We start from the raw sequence: 16,514 nt of genomic DNA on the forward strand, positions 1-16,514 counted from the left end.
TTGCTTTTCGAAACGTGACTTATCAGCAGCAGTGAAAAATGCTGATTTGTTTTCAAATTTTATTTTTTTGCTTTTATTTTTTTTTTTTTTTGTATTGAAAGCTGGCAGGCTGGCTGACTAGCGCACCACATGCTGAGCTTGAAACTCATATACATAACATTTAATCGATTTCAGATTAAATGAACTGTTCCACATATGATTCAATTCAATAAAAAATGGCATGCTGTTTAGTAAATAGTCCAAGACATCAAAGAAAAGTGCGTTTGTGCATTAAATTGATTGGAAAAAAATTATTACTGGATTGGGGGCAATTGGTTGCCTACTGTACACATTTTTTTATTTATTTAATAAAAAATAAATAATTGCTGATAAGTTTTTTTTTTCCTTTGGAGACTGTTTATAGACATTTTGTTTATGTTTGGGAAAAAAAAGAAACTGATGTACCCTAGTTTTATGATTTCTCATTTTTGGAGTCGAAGTACTAATATTTCAAAAAAAAAATGGATTAAAAATATACATTTTTTAATTGGTGGCTTTAAAAAATTTCGAAATACATGGATTTTATTTATTAAAACCTTTCTTTTTTAAAATAGTCGTTTCGAAAGTATTTTTAATTTGTCCCTATATTTATGCCCTATAACACTGGGTGTTGGGGGTTTTATAAGTTTGATTGGGATAAGATGTCTGTACCACCACGAAATGTTAGTCCTAGAACCATTAGCTAATTTAGCTATATTCGTCTGTTCATATTAATTATTAATCAGGCTTCAGGTTGCCCGATTCTCTCGAAATTTTGCATGGAGGTCAGGTCACAATTAAAGACCAATCGATGCGGAATTTTGCATGGGAGAGAGTTTAAGATAGGGTCTAAGTCTACTAAGAGTCAAATTGACCATAATTTTTCTTTAACAAGTTATGATTCATGAAATTGAATATGGATTTCATTTACAATCAAATCTATGGCAGTTCAGGAACGCAGGAATGCTCTGGAAAAGGTTAAATCGTTTGTCAAACTCTGATGGGTCCCTGGACATTGCAACATATCTGGCGATGAATCGGCTGATGAATTGGCCAGGCGCGAAACTGAGTCAGTAAATCTAGAGATTGAAAGCTCAGTGAAGCCACGCCTATGTCACTTCTTCCAAGTACTGCATAAGCATTATCTTGGGAAATGTCAGCAAAACTGGCTAACTGGAAGGAGATGTAACGACTCCAAGAAGATCTGGCCGGTGAACTCCGAAAGGAGGTCAAGGTCATTTATATGCATGACGAAGCTGGACTTGAAGCTTGTAGTGGGCCTAATTACAGGACATTGGAACATTAAGGGGGTGACGGTACTGAATACTGAGGACTTTGTCAGGACGAAGAAAAAACATTCTTCAGTTAGCCAGAAGACTAAAATGGCTAAAGACGACACGTTAACACACTGTGGACACAAACCTACTAATTTCTCTACTCTCTATACAAATTCTTACTTCTTCACTTTTCGCTACTCATTTCCTTTTTTCTCTCTATTCTATTCTCGTATTTTCCTAATTAGGATGAACCCAATGGACCAAAAGGTCTCCGAGTGGATAGGTTGTTTTTTTACAACCGCGCATCCTTTAATCTAACCTTAGGTTAGGTTCAACCTGAGTTATGATTATTCAAAGGGTTGACCCTTCATGGGCGAGGCTCCGAAGCAGTTGACCAATATTGTACAATACGTATCTGACTTAAGTCTAATATAAATATAACAACGTGCAATATTGGGACTATATTTTTAGATATATCAAGTTGTTGACTTGATCAAATCACTGACTTCGCAAGTTATGACAGGTGTAAGTATTGGAAATTGTGACCCTTTGTGGATGAGGTACCAGAAGGGGTTGGCAGATATATATCATCATCACAACAGATCTTGTGATAGCAAAAATGTTTGTGTGTGTGAAATTTGAAGAGAAATGGATGCTTGTTTCGCTTTCTTTGAGTGTTTTGTTTTTCAAAAACTTGAACCCTATGTGGGGTTGGGCAGGCACCAGACGGAATGGTCCGATCTTTACCCTATTTATAAAAGATCTTGTGTGGACGGAAATATTGGCATGTACCAAGGCTAAATGGAATCGGATGTTCATTTCGCATTTTATGAGCTTCATGGATATTAAAAATTTTGATCCATTTTGGGGGTGGTACTAGAAGAAGGGGACCGATATAATACCAGACCTTGGGTTAATAAAAATATTTTGATGTGTTTAATTTAAAGATAACCGGACGCTTATTTCGGATTTTATAATCGTTTTGGTTATTTAAAACTTTGACCCTTGGAGCGGGTGGTACCAGAAGGAATGGCCCGATCCCTATCGTGTTTATAACAGATCTTGTTTTAATAGAAATATTCAAGTGTGAATGGAATCGGATGTTAAATTTGTATTTTATGAGCTTCAGGAATATTTAAAATGTTGACCCTTTGTGGGGGAGGTACCAGAAGGAGTGGACTGATATATTCCATCTTCACACCTGACCTTGGTTTAATAAAAATATTGTGATGTGTGTAATTTGAAGTTTTGTTTCGGACTCTTACATCACATTTTATAAGAGTTATATATTATTTTATAATATTTAAAATTTTGCCGCTTTGTGGGGGAGGTACTAGATGGAGTGTACCATTTTCGCACCTGAAATAGCACTGATGTAAATATTAGGGTTTGCAAAATCGGATTATCCTTTCTCTCTCTGTGCAGTAAAATATATTTTTTTTAATTTCGACTTTTTGTGTCAAAGAAATGGTCCGCTATTGTCCACCTTCGAACTCGATCTAAGTTTGATAATAATATTATGATGTACCAAGTTTGGATCAAATCAGATACTCCCTTTGTGAGTTATCGTGCGCACCAGGCAGCCAGACAGACAGACGGACGGACATTCCAAGATCGACTCTAAATGTTCTGAAACTGATTTGGTCCAAAGAGACTTGGGGTCCGAAACCATTATTTCGACGAGGCACGTTTTGGCCGTATCAAATGATACATACCCTCTGTAGCCATTAGGCTGAGGGTATAAAAAATGATTTTGACAAAAGAAAAATAAAAGAAACACTTTGCACATATTTACTAGAGCTGAGCAAAGCCGTACTTGCTGCTTTAGCACATTGTTACTACTCGAATTACACAATATGTGTGCACAGATGCCAAGTTTAATTTGTATGGGTACACGTGTTGCTTTTGACATATTTTCATTAATAAAAAAAAAGAATAAAAAATCATATTTGTTTGCGATTGCAACAAGTGATTAAAAACAAACAAATAGGTCGATTTTGTAATCACTAAAAATCACTTTTTTGTAATAATCTGCTGTGGAACTTTCAAGCTTTCCTGGGGAATAAAAACGTTACTAAATGCACAAAAAATTATTGCGATTGCAGCCTTGGAGACCTTTTGCAATAAAAATATTCTTAAAATTCTGGCACCTTAAAAACCTTTGAAGAAACATCGATAATAATCCAAATTTAACGCCATAAACAAATATTAAAAAAAACAAATTTTTAAACTAGGAACTTTTAAAAAACTTATTGCGACATTTGAATAAAATATTTTGAAAAAAAAATTACGATTATATCCTTAAATACCTCTGAAAATATTCACCATCCTAGACTTGAAGACATTTAAAACAATATTTTTTAAAATGTATATAATTAAAACCTATTGAATAATTATTATTAAATAATTTTCTATAAAATCTACGATTGTAGTTCCGACGGCCTTAGAAAAAATATTCTTAAAATTCATCAACGATTATAAGCCGAACTTTTAATTCCCTCCACCATTTGAAAATTTTCAAAAAAAATACTGTTAATGTTATATGGGGGCTATACGAAGACCTGGATCGGCATACAAAAATGTGTGTTATAGGCTGTAGTACCCATTACGAACATCAAATACGAAATTTTAAATAATTCCGGTAAATTATGTCGCTAAAATCATGAAAATACCGAATATCGGGAGGTACCGTTATATGGTGGCTATACGAAGATCTGAACCTGCATACAAATTTTTTGCCATAGGTTGTAGTACCCATTGCGAACTTCAAATGCGAAATTATAAATAATTCCGGTAAATCATGAAAATACCGAATATCGGGAGGTACCGTTATATGGTAGCTATACAAAGATCTGAACCTGCATACAATTTTTTTGCCATAGGTTGTAGTGCGTATTAGGATCTTCCAGTACGAAATTTGAAACGATTCCGGTGAATAATGTCGCTGAAATCATCAAAATATCGAATATCGGCAGGTAGCGTTATATGGGGGCTATACGAAGTCTTGGACCGGCATACAAGAATTTTTGTCATAAGCTGTGGTACCCATTACAACCTTCAAGTACGAAATTTTAAATAATTCCGGTAAATAATGTCGTTAAAATCATGAAAATACCGAATACCATATGGGGGCTTTACGAAAACGTTAACCGATATAGCCTTTTTCCGAACATAACCTGCCTACTGGTAAACTATGCATGTATGCAAAATTTTAGCCTTCTATCTCAATTTGTTCGAAAGATTACAACGTGATTACAACAGACAGACGGGTACCGCTAGATCGTCTTAGAATTTGTTTTTATAAAAACAACAATAAAGGTATAAAGCCTGGCCATTTTGCAACAACAAAATACTACGGTATCCCGAACAAACAAGCCACACTGTTCTGATCCAGAATATATATACTTTGTAGGGTCTATTATGAATATTTCGAGGTGTTACAAACGAAATGACGAAGTTAATATATCCTCCATACAATGGTGAAGGGTATAATATAGGCTATATTAGTCTTAAAATATAATCTTTAAAAATCCACGTTTGATCCAAAGAGACTTAGGATCTAAAACCGAAATTTCGGTGAGGTTATAATAAGGTGGGATCTTGCTCTTTCTGAATATGAGCAAATTTAAACAAAAATAATTTTGGAATCACAGATTTTTCAAATTTTCTAAAAATGTAAGGTTTTAGAGAGCAATTTTCGAAGGAAATGAAACATGTCAAATTAAAAGCCTTAAGTTCCATATATTCGGAAAGTACTCTCGAAGGCACTTCAAGCCGGGCCTCAAGTCCACACCATTTTTATTTTTTTTAATGTGAGCTTTGAATGAGGAATTATTTGCCTTTCTAGAGATTTTGTGAGTTTTAAAACTGTGATTCTTTTTATGGTAAATTTATTCGAAAATGTCTTAAACTTCCCTCCGATTACTTTTTCACTGTCATTTTTCTTCCTCTCTATCTCTTTATTATCTTTTTCTGCACCCATGAAAAATTCGGACGACTTTTCTACTAGACAAAGACATAATTTGGTATTTTGCCGAATTTTGCAGAAATGGTTAATCAAGAAAGGAAGGAAAAAGACTTAAAAAATAATCCTAACCATTGAATTTGTCTCTCTCTTTCACTCACTCTCTTTACCTTCTCTCTTTTCTGAAACCTCTGCAGCCATATGGCTAAGGGTATAAAAAGGCAGGCCTATAGTATAGTTTCGCAATATTTAGGATAGAGCTTAGAAATTTGATGGAGATCTGTGAATAACATCCAGAATCATTGGTATAAAAAATGAACATGGGTCGGTCCGGTCGGAATAATCACCCACGTAAGAATGTCAAGTATTTTCTACGTTTTGGTTATATTTTCCAATTTAATTTCGCCAAATGTTCCAAATGTTCAGTGGTTCCAGTAAACTTTGAGAACCACTGAGTCACTGAACTGAAGGGGCATTTAAATTGAAAATTAATATAGAATTCATAATCCATTTTTTTAATTCCGATCAATATTAAATTGATTGACATCATACAATTCAAAACGTTTTACAAAAAAAAAAAAAAAAACAAAAAACATACATTCAATAAACTAAATTTGCTGACGCAATTTTTAATGTTGTTAACAAGAAATATTTGGTTTGGATTATTTTGCTCTCAGGTTCAGCTTTGAAAGGCAATTAACTATTTCAATTTGTTACAAAATTGCGATAAGAGGTTTTTTCCCTTGAAATATAAAATAACAATGTTATTGCCTGCATTTTTTTGCTTTTTTTTCAAATCAATTTTAATTCTATTCTCATTTTCCCCGTTTTTTACTTTCTTCTTTGCAGTTATCTCGCTGGCCGCTTTAAAATCATCACAAATGCCGAAACCAAAGGTCTGGGCACCTTTGTGGGCACTTTCGCCCTACCCTCGCTGATATTTCTGTCGTTGGTCGAATTGAATTGGAGCAAAGTTAATTGGACATTTTTACTGGCAATGTTGATATCCAAGGCAATTGTATTCTTTGTGGTGCTCTTGATATCGTTGATCGTGGCAAGGCCATTGAATTATGCACGAGCCGGTCTGCTGGGTATCTTCTGTACGCAGAGCAATGATTTTGCCATTGGTTATCCCATAGGTGAGTTTTAAGTGGATTTAAATGTTGTTTTTTTTTTTATATTTATTTGTTTGTTTGTTTGTTCCTCTGTTTTCAATTTCCAGTCATGGCCCTCTATCACGATGTCCACCCGGAATATGCTTCCTATTTGTATTTGATGGCACCCATTTCATTGGCCATATTGAATCCCATTGGTCTTATCTTAATGGAAATTGCCAAAATTGCTAAAAATAAAACAGAACAGGTGAGTAATTGACAAACGCAAACATTTTCTTAATAACAATTAACTAACCTGTCAATCATCTTATCTCCAATGTTCCATTGTAGATACAAAATCCTCCCCTGTGTCCGGAAACATGTCCCGCAGAGCAAATGGCAAAACGTAATCGCTGCTTGAATGAGAAAACATTGCTGGTTTTCAATACCATAAAATCGTTATTTTTCAACCCCTTGCTCTTGATGACCCTTTTGGGTGTGGCGGGATCCTTTATTTTTGCCAATGGTCTTCCCGAAATGATGGCCAGTGTCTTAAGGGTTTTTGGTCAATCGTTTTCGGCCACAGCTTTATTTCTACTGGGTTTGAAAATTGTCGGACAAGGTCGCTCATTGAAGGGATCTGAATTTCTGCTGCCCGGAATATTGATTTTGGTTAAGATGTGAGTTGAAAAAACTTTATTTGTATTATTCGGAAAATATAAAAAATGAATTTTTATTTAATTCTAGTTTGGTCCTACCCTTGGTGTGTCGTCAAACGGTCAACATTATGCAGGCTGGTTCTGATTTTAATGATACCACAGAGCTGAGCACTTTCGGATTTCTCTATGGAACATTTCCCGCTGCCCCGGGGGCTTTTGTTATTGCCACACAATATAATATTGAAGTGGAATTGGTAAGTTGAGGCAAAGTAAAATACTCCAACAATTCCGAAAATACCCACCCTCAAATCTGTATTTTCAATAGACTATTATTCTGATAAACGTGGTTCTTTTAAAGGATAATTTTAAAATAATAGAAAATAATAAAATCATTTGCGCTACAATAATTGAATCTTTAAAAATAAATTTTCAAGGACTGGAAGACCCGCAAAGCTTAAATTTTTAAGATTATTTTCAAAGACCATAAAAATTTTTCAAAAAAAATTAGGGCCACAAACCAAAGGTTTTTTAGAAAAAAATTTAAGAATTTTTGCGGACAAATCAACAAATAAACACGAATAATTAAATAATATTTTTTAAGGACCAATCGACCATTAAACAGGGATTTTTTGAAGAATATTTTTACAAGGTCTTTCAGACCAATAAACGTGGATTTTTTAAAGAATATTTTTACAAGGACCTTCAGACCAATAAACGGGGATTTTTTGAAGAATATTTTTACAAGGTCTTTCAGACCAATAAACGTGGATTTTTAAAAAATATTTTTCAAGGACCAATCGACCAATAAACGTGAATTTTTAAATAACATTTTTGAAGGACCAATCGACAAATAAACCTGGATTTTTATGGAATATTTTTACAAGTACCTTCAGCCCAGTAAATGTGGATTTTTTAAAGAATATTTTTACAAGGACCTTCAGACCAATAAACGTTGATTTTTTCAAGAATATTTTTTTTCAAAGACCAATAAACGTGGATTTTTTAAAGAATATTTTTCAAGGACCATCCGAGCAATAAACGTGGATTTTTAAAGAATATTTCTCAAGGATCAATCGCCAAATAAAGGTGGATTTTTAGAGAATATCTTTCAAGGACACAAGGACCAATAAACGTGGATTTTAAAAGAATATTTTTCAAGGACCAATCGACCAATAAACGTGGATTTTTAAAGAATATTTTTCAAGGACCAAAAGACCAATAAACGTGGATTTTTAAAGAATATTTTTTCAAGGATCAAAAGACCAATAAACGTGGATTTTTAAAGAATATTTTTTCAAGGATCAAATGACCAATAAACTTGGATTTTTAAAGTATATTTTTTCAAGGATCAAATGACCAATAAACGTGGATTTTTAAAGAATATTTTTTCAAGGATCAAAAGACCAATAAACGTGGATTTTTAAAGAATATTTTTTCAAGGATCAAAAGACCAATAAACGTGGATTTTTAAAGAATATTTTTTCAAGGATCAAAAGACCAATAAACGTGGATTTTTAAAGAATATTTTTTCAAGGATCAAAAGACCAATAAACGTGGATTTTTAAAGAATATTTTTTCAAGGACCAAAAGACCAATAAACGGGGTTTTTTTAAAGAATATATTTTTCAAGGACCAAAAGACCAATAAACGGGGATTTTTAAAGAATATTTTTTCAAGGATCAAAAGACCAATAAACGTGGATTTTTAAAGAATATTTTTTCAAGGATCAAAAGACCAATAAAAGTGGACTTTTAAAGAATATTTTTTCAAGGACCAAAAGACCAATAAACGTGGATTTTTAAAGAATATTTTTACAAGGACCAATCGCTAAATAAACGTGGATTTTTTAAAGAATATTTTTTCAAGGAGCAATCGACCAATAAACGTGAATTTTTAAAGAATATTTTTTAAGGACCATCCGAACAATAAAGGCGTTTTTAAGGATATTTCTCAAGGACCAATAAACGTGAATTTTTAAGAATATTTTTTAAGGACCAAAAGACCAATAAACGTGGATTTTTAATTTAAAGAATATTTTTTTCAAGGACCAAAAGACCAATAAACGCTGATTTTTAAAGAATATATTTTTCAAGGACTTTTAGAATTTTAGGATTTTTAAGAACATTTTTCAAGGACCATTCAACAAATAAACGTAGATTTTTAAAGAATATTTTTTTCAAGGTCCACTTTGAGCCACAAAACGTTGATTTTCAGGAATAAATTTTCGAGGGTCATTTTCAGCCACAAAACATGGATTTAAATAAATAATTTTTCAAGGACCACTTGAGCTACCAAACGTGGATTTCTAAGAATAGTTCTTAAGGACCATTAAAGCCACAAAACTTGGATTTTTAAGAATAACTTTTCGAGGTCTATTATTATTTCGAGGTCTTGGATTTGTTAGAATAAAGCGAAAGGCTCACCTTAAAATTTTAGATTCGTTCCAACAGTTCGTGTTAGACCTTTGACAATTTTTATATACCCTTTGCCATATGCTAGAGGTTGTATTTATCATTTAATACGGCCAAAAACTGCCTCATCGAAATAACGGTTTTAGACCCTAGGTCTCTTTGGAAAAAAACCGTTTCAGGACATTTGGAGTCTGGCTGGTGCGCACGATAACTCTCGAAGGGAGTATCCGATTTGATCAGAACTTGGTACATCGTAATATTATTGTCAAACTTAGATTGAGTTTGGAGATGGGCAATATCAGATCACTCCTCCTGGTACCTCCCCCACAAAAGGTCGAATTTTTCAAAGAATATATTTTACTGCCTAGAGAAAGAAAACGCAATCCGATTTTGCTCCAACTTTGCAAATCCAAATATTTGCATCTGTGCTAGGTCAGGTGCATAAATGGACAATATCGATCCACTCCATCAAGTACCTCCCCCACAAAGGATCAAATTTTTGAATAACCAATACTATCATAATATCCGAAATAAGCATCCGGTACTCTTCAAATTACACAAAGCACAAGGTCTGGTGTGGTACCTTTTTGTACCTCCCCCACAAAGGGTCAAAATTTTTAACATCCATGAAGCTCAAGAAACACGAAATTTATATCCGGTTCCATTCAGACTTTGTACATCTCAATATTTCCATCTACACCACATCTGTTATAAATATGGTGGAGATCGGACCATTTCTTCTACTAACTCCCCCACAAAGTGTTAAAGTTTTGAATAACCAAAAACGATCATAAAATCCAAATAAACATCCGTTTCTCTTCAAATTACACACATCACAATAATTTTATTAACCCAATGTCTGGTGTGAGATTGGAATACATCGGTAAACTCCTTCTCGTACCTTCTCCACAAAGGGTCAACATTTTGACCATCCACGGAGTTTAGAAAAGCGAAATTAACATCCGATTCCATTCAGACTTGGTACATCTCAATTTTTCCATCAACACACGATCTGTAATAAAGATGGTGGAGATCGGATCATTTCTTCTGGAAACTCCTCCACATAAGGTTCAAGAATTTGAAAAACAAAACGCTCAAAGAAAGGGAAAGAAGCATCCAACTCTCTTCAAATTTCACTCACACAAGATCTGTTGTGAAGATAATTTATGTCTGCGAACTCCTTCCATTATTCACCCACAAAGGGTCACAATTTTCAATATTTATATCTGTCATAACTTTCGAAACAAATTGGCGATTCTTTCCAAGTTGCTATATCTAAATATTTCTCTCAAACAGAGATCCGAAATTTATGATTTCGCATAAAATTGGATATAAATGTTCGATTTCCTTAAAATTTTGCACATACCAATATTTTTATCTGTATTAGATGAAGTATAAAATAGAATACTTCTGTCCGCTAGATCTGTTACTTCACGCATATTTTCACATTTCCGAAAATTTGCACATATGTATAGGAAATAGTCGATATAGTCCAAGTCTGGCACGTTTTAATATTTATACGATACGATACGATTTGCCAAATATTGGCCAACTGCTTCGGAACCTTGTCCATCGAGGGTCAATAATTTAAATAATAATTACAGAATTAAAAAAATATATTTAAATAATCGAACATTGGCTGGGGGTATACAATTGTCAGCAAAAACGACTGATAATATTTTACTTGTTTTTTGTATATTTTGGTACTTTTTGTACCCTTATTTAACAAAATCCCAGCCTTATCACACACCAAGACTGTCCTACACTATTTTTTATTGGATTTTTTTTTAATTTGAAATTTACTTAAAAGAAAATACCTTTGGGATATCCTCAATATTTTAATTTATTTCCTTTTATTTCTTATTTCAGATTGCCAAAAGTATGGTCCTGTGTACTTTCATCTCCGCACCCCTTATGTTCATTTCGGCAAAAATGATTTCGTTGACAAATCTCAATCCAATTGACTATCTTCATGAGCTGGATGCATTCTCATTTGATATTAGTGTGGCGGGTGTGGCAGCTTGTATCTGGATGTTATTGTTGCTGATAACTACAAAGCGTTTCAAGCGTTTACCACATCGCATAACATTCTGTTTGGTACTGTCACAGGTGAGTTGTTAGGAAAACATACTCTTTGTTTAGAACAACATAAAGGAGTACACAGTTTATTAAATATTTTTCAAATTTTTAATTTTTTTTTTAATTTTAATAATTTTTGTTATTCCAGTTAATGTGTTGTGTCGGCGTAATCCTTTGGTCCAAATTGGAACACCATCAAAAGTGGCCATTGATGATACAATTTTTCCTATTCAACATTGGCACCTATAGCTCTCGTTTGTGGACTGGTATATTGGCAATTTCTTTGCTGTTCTTGCAATGTCGCAGTTTATGTTTTGTATTGAAATTATGGCCTTATATGGTAAGTGGGATTTTTCTTTCAATATTTTTAATATTTCTTGATGTATGAATTATTTTTTGCTCTCTTGCAGATTGCCTTTGCTTGGGGTGTTCCAACATTGATTTCCGGTTTGCTGGTGGCATTCGATAGCAATGTAATGTCAGGGGAGAAACATAATCCCAGTTTTCAATATGGCAATGCTCAGGCGGCAATATCGGTGTTTATGTTGGTGATGTGTTTTATAGGTGGGTACGGAAGTGATTTTTGTAATTGCAAAGGCATTTTGTTTCCATGAGAAATTTTTGGGAAGAAGGATCTTCTTTGCGCCTCCTTCAGGCAGAAGAGTTTTAAAAGAAGAAAGTTTATCAGCTTCCAGAGTCCGTTAATAATTGGAAATCTTCGCAAGGCTTTATATGTTCATGGGTTTTCGATGTATATGTTTCTTCCCGAGGTATTTTATGTATGAAAGTCCTCTTAGATCATCTTATCCTTTTATAGCTAGAATACCTTCAAGGCGGTTTTTGTAAAGGCTAAGTCCTTCAAAATCTCTTTTAAAGATAGAGTATTCTTTAGAACTTTCTATAGGCAGAAGGTCATCCTTTAGCCCTGTCAATCTACAAAATTTAAAAAAAAATAGAAGACAGAAACCATTCCATCGATTTCCATACATAGAAGATCTTCTAGAGGGCTGTGTTTGCAAAAGACAATTTGGAAACCAATGTGTTTCTATATAAAGCAGACCAATAAAAGAACGCCGTGAAGTAGGAGACTTTCAAGAGAACTAAATAGTCTTTCCAGGGAACTTTTAAAAATAAAAGATTTTCCAGAGATATTCAACAGACTTATGACTTTTCAGTGGCCTTTTCAAGCTAGAAGATCTTTCTGACGTACTCTATAGGTAGGACGCTTTTTAGATATCATCTATACAATTCTTTTCAGAGGCTTGCTATTAAAACAGGGTCGTTATCAATATAAGACAGAGGTTTTCATATACAAAAAAAAAAAACTCTTTCAATGTGTTTCTATTTTAAGCAGACCAATAAAAGAAAGCCGTGAAGTAGGGGACTTTCAAGAGACCTAAATAGTCTTTCCAGGGAAATTTTAGAAATGGAAGACTTTCCAGAAATCTTCAACAGACATATGACTTTTGAGTGGTTTTCTTAAAATTGAAACCGCTTTTGGAGTTCACTATATGTAGAACACTTTTAAGAAGTCGTCTATAGAATGACGATATTCTTAAAATAGAAGACTTTCCAAAAATCCTCAATATTTGGAAGGCTAATTGTCTTCAATTGGTGCGAGATCTTCCAAAAGTTTTCGTTAGAGGTTTCCCATTAAAAAAGTATTCTATGTATAAAATATTTTCCAGAAAAAAAGTAGAAAGAATAGAATAATAAAAGATTTCCAAGGACCTTTTATCCATAAGACTTTCTAGGGGTACTTTAAAAAAGATAACTATTGATAGGTCTTTAATAGCAGTGGATTTTTTACTGTTTTTTTTTTTAATAATAACTTTCCTAAATTCTCTATAGATAGAATACCTTCCATAAGTTTTCTATGGATTAAGTATTTTGTGAAATTAGAAGACTTTCAAAAGTTCTTTTAGGCATCTTTATTTGGTGGAAGTGGTTTTCAATATCGGTTTTTGGATTAAATTGAGTATTTTATAGAAACGGTTTTCTCAATGAAGATTAGAAGTTTAAATGGTGATAAAAGATCAATAGGTATTTGACAATTGAAAGGGTTACATACAATAAGTATGCCAAATTTGATCGAAATCGGTTCAGATATAGATATAGCTCCCATATATACTGTTCATCCGATTTGTTATTTAGTCCTCCGCAGCCGTAAAATGCACTCTGTAACAACAATATTTGGGGAAATATATCAAATACAGCTCAGAAATACATTTGCTAAATTTTATCGAGATCGGTTCAGATTTGGATATAGCTCTCATATATAACTTCGTCCGATTTACCTTTTATTGTGCACCAAACGTCTAATATTTGCCAATCGGGATGAAATTTGGCACTTACGACCGAATTGAGTCTAGAAGCTAGTATGTCAAATTTTGTGAAGATCGTTCAGATATAGCCATAGCTCCCATAAATACTGTTCATCCGATTTGTTATATTTGTTACCCACAACCGTAACATGCACTCCGCAACAACGATATTCAGGGAAATATATCAAATACAGCTCAGAAATATCTTTGCCAAATGTTATCAAGATCGGTTCTGATTTGGATATAGCTCCCATATATATCAAATGGGCAATACAAGTCCGAATTTAAAAGATACAAATGCTTCGGCATATTTAGTCTTTTGAACTTTAAAGTATAATTATAATTATAGCGTGTATGATTGAATTCTCCCATAAAAACTTTTAACTGTTATGTCGAGATCTACTAAATTAGCAAAGTGGGTTCTTTACTGGTTCAAACATACAAAAGATCTGCCAAAAGTCTTCTAAACGCCGGAGATAGAACACGGCTCATGGGAAAATTCTATATATGTCCTCTATCCGTGGTAACCGATTATGAAACCTTTAATCGACTCGAAAAAAAAATAGTGTGAAAAAATGTCTTCCATAGATTTTGCATCAATAGTAGATCTTTAATATATACTCCATAGATACGGGACTGTTTGGAAGGCTTCTTCAAATTGAAAAGAGAGGTCTTCAAAAGATAGATGATGCTTCCAAAAATCAATAAACTTATTTTCGCAAGGTCTTTAATAGAAAGACGAACTTTTAGGGTTCTTTAACAGTTGCGCTGGTTTTTGGGCTTTCCGTCTATAGAAGACCGTAAAGTCCGATTTGAATGGTCTTCAATAGTGGCAAAATTTCATTTTGAAATAGAAGACTTTCAAGAGACCTTAAATAGGCGTAAGACTAAGTAATAGAAGATTTACCACATGTGTAGAAGAGATTTAGAACTCCTTAGTGACCTTCTGTAATTAGAAGAAGTCCTCTGTAGGCAGAATATCTTTCAGAGGTAGTTTAGAGATTGAAGATCTTTCGAACAAAGGGAACTTTCCAAAGATCTCTGATACAAAGAAGGTCTTCAAATATTAGAATATCTTTCAAAGACATTGAATAGAGGACCTTCAGATATCCTATCAGGGGTCTTCTAGAGAGGGGAACCACCCTTCAATAGTAGGAAGAATATTTCTCTGAGGTCCAGCCATTGCTATAAACAGCCTCTGCTTTTTTTATAAATTTTCTTTTGGAAATAAAATGCCATTCTACTTTTGAAAAATGATGAGAAATTTTGAATTTGAAGAGTTACTAACTAAAACACCAACTTTTGAAAATTGTTAATTAGTTGTCTAAGGAAATCAGCTTCAAACATTCCATGGACAAGTTAGGTCCATTGAGAGTGTTTTAAAATGGATCTTCCTTGTGATATTAACAATTTCATAAGGCTGTGTTAATAGTTCCAGAGTGATGTTTTCATAAAGTTTTCAATCTGATGGATTCAAAATTGAAACGGAAACCTGTTCTACTTAATTTTGGCTCTGTAATAATTATTTGTATTCAATTTCAGTAACCGTTGGCTGCTTGGTTATGCATCAACGCTACAAGAAGCGTTATGAGAAATATTTGACCTATGCCCGGGAGTTATCAAATCCAGAATCGGGTAAGTCTTGATAAACAATTTTTCTCGTAAATTTTTTAATAACATTATTTCCCTTTCAGAAAACTCTGATATCCAATCGACAATTTCCACAGCAAATCTGCTATCCAACTCGGGTAATTTGCATCAAAGACGTCGTTATACATCATATTCATCATCGGATGATGATGACATGTTACCAAGCACCGGAAATGGTGTTGTTGCTAATGGTGGTGGTGGTCCTTGTAATGGTTCTGTTGCCAATTCAAATAGAACTGTCAGCGGTGCAGGAGGTGATGGTGGTTGTGGCAGTGGCAACTGTTGTTCATCCAGCAGCACCACAAGCCCCACAACAACAGTGGTTGTGGATATTGAGGATTTATTGAATAAACGTAACCTGGAGCAAAACAAAAAAGATTCAGAAGATACGGATATCACCGAACCCAAAGATGAGCAATTGAATCAAACGTGAGTATTAAAACTGATTATAAATTACAACACTATGTGTAGTGGGGGGAGTTATAAATTTGATTGGAACAAAGATTTGTAACACTTTAAAATATTGATTTTAGAACCAACATGTATATCGACCATCATACCCCGACGAGTTGACGAGCTATGTATCCCTCCGACTTTCTGATCATCTTGAATTTTAATCTATAAATGCAGGGAATAATGTCCGATCCTTTTACGTGCGCTTAGGATTAGGTTCATAAAAGAAGCCTTTAATTTTTGTAGAAGTCCGCAAAATTTGTAGGAGACGAAATGGGTCAACATCCTTCATTTTTTCTTAATTTGCAGCAGCTCTACAGGTCACAATTATAGACCAATTGACGAGGAATTTTGCGTAGGGCTAGAGTTTAAGACAATACCTGTCTGCTTTAATGGTTATCGAAAAATATTTGGTGGTTAAATTAAATGGTAACTTTTGTTACAAAAATAACAAAAATTTAAATTTTCAAATATTGTTTTGAATTCTCCCGATTCGCACCGCAGAGGACTAAAATATATGTGGCAATTGACCCGAAACTTTGAATGGCTTCGTGGCTCCAATCAAAAATCAAGATTAATATTTTG

The 16,514-nt window shown here is 33.7% G+C and overlaps 1 protein-coding gene across 1 annotated transcript in view; it reads left to right on the plus strand.

The window, feature by feature from the left end:
• The window catches only part of LOC101897195 (integral membrane protein GPR155), a 59,975-nt gene that overhangs the window by 36,971 nt on the left and 6,490 nt on the right, over positions 1-16,514 (plus strand). The window contains exons 2-10 of the mRNA XM_059119449.1: positions 6,109-6,398; positions 6,482-6,621; positions 6,705-7,033; positions 7,101-7,266; positions 11,293-11,532; positions 11,651-11,842; positions 11,913-12,066; positions 15,369-15,461; positions 15,521-15,905. Coding sequence (XP_058975432.1) covers positions 6,109-6,398; positions 6,482-6,621; positions 6,705-7,033; positions 7,101-7,266; positions 11,293-11,532; positions 11,651-11,842; positions 11,913-12,066; positions 15,369-15,461; positions 15,521-15,905 — 1,989 coding nt within the window. The remainder of the gene's footprint in view (positions 1-6,108; positions 6,399-6,481; positions 6,622-6,704; positions 7,034-7,100; positions 7,267-11,292; positions 11,533-11,650; positions 11,843-11,912; positions 12,067-15,368; positions 15,462-15,520; positions 15,906-16,514) is intronic.

This window comes from Musca domestica, unplaced genomic scaffold, assembly GCF_030504385.1.
Source record: "Musca domestica strain aabys unplaced genomic scaffold, Musca_domestica.polishedcontigs.V.1.1 15, whole genome shotgun sequence".
NCBI classification, from domain to species: Eukaryota; Metazoa; Arthropoda; class Insecta; order Diptera; family Muscidae; genus Musca; species Musca domestica.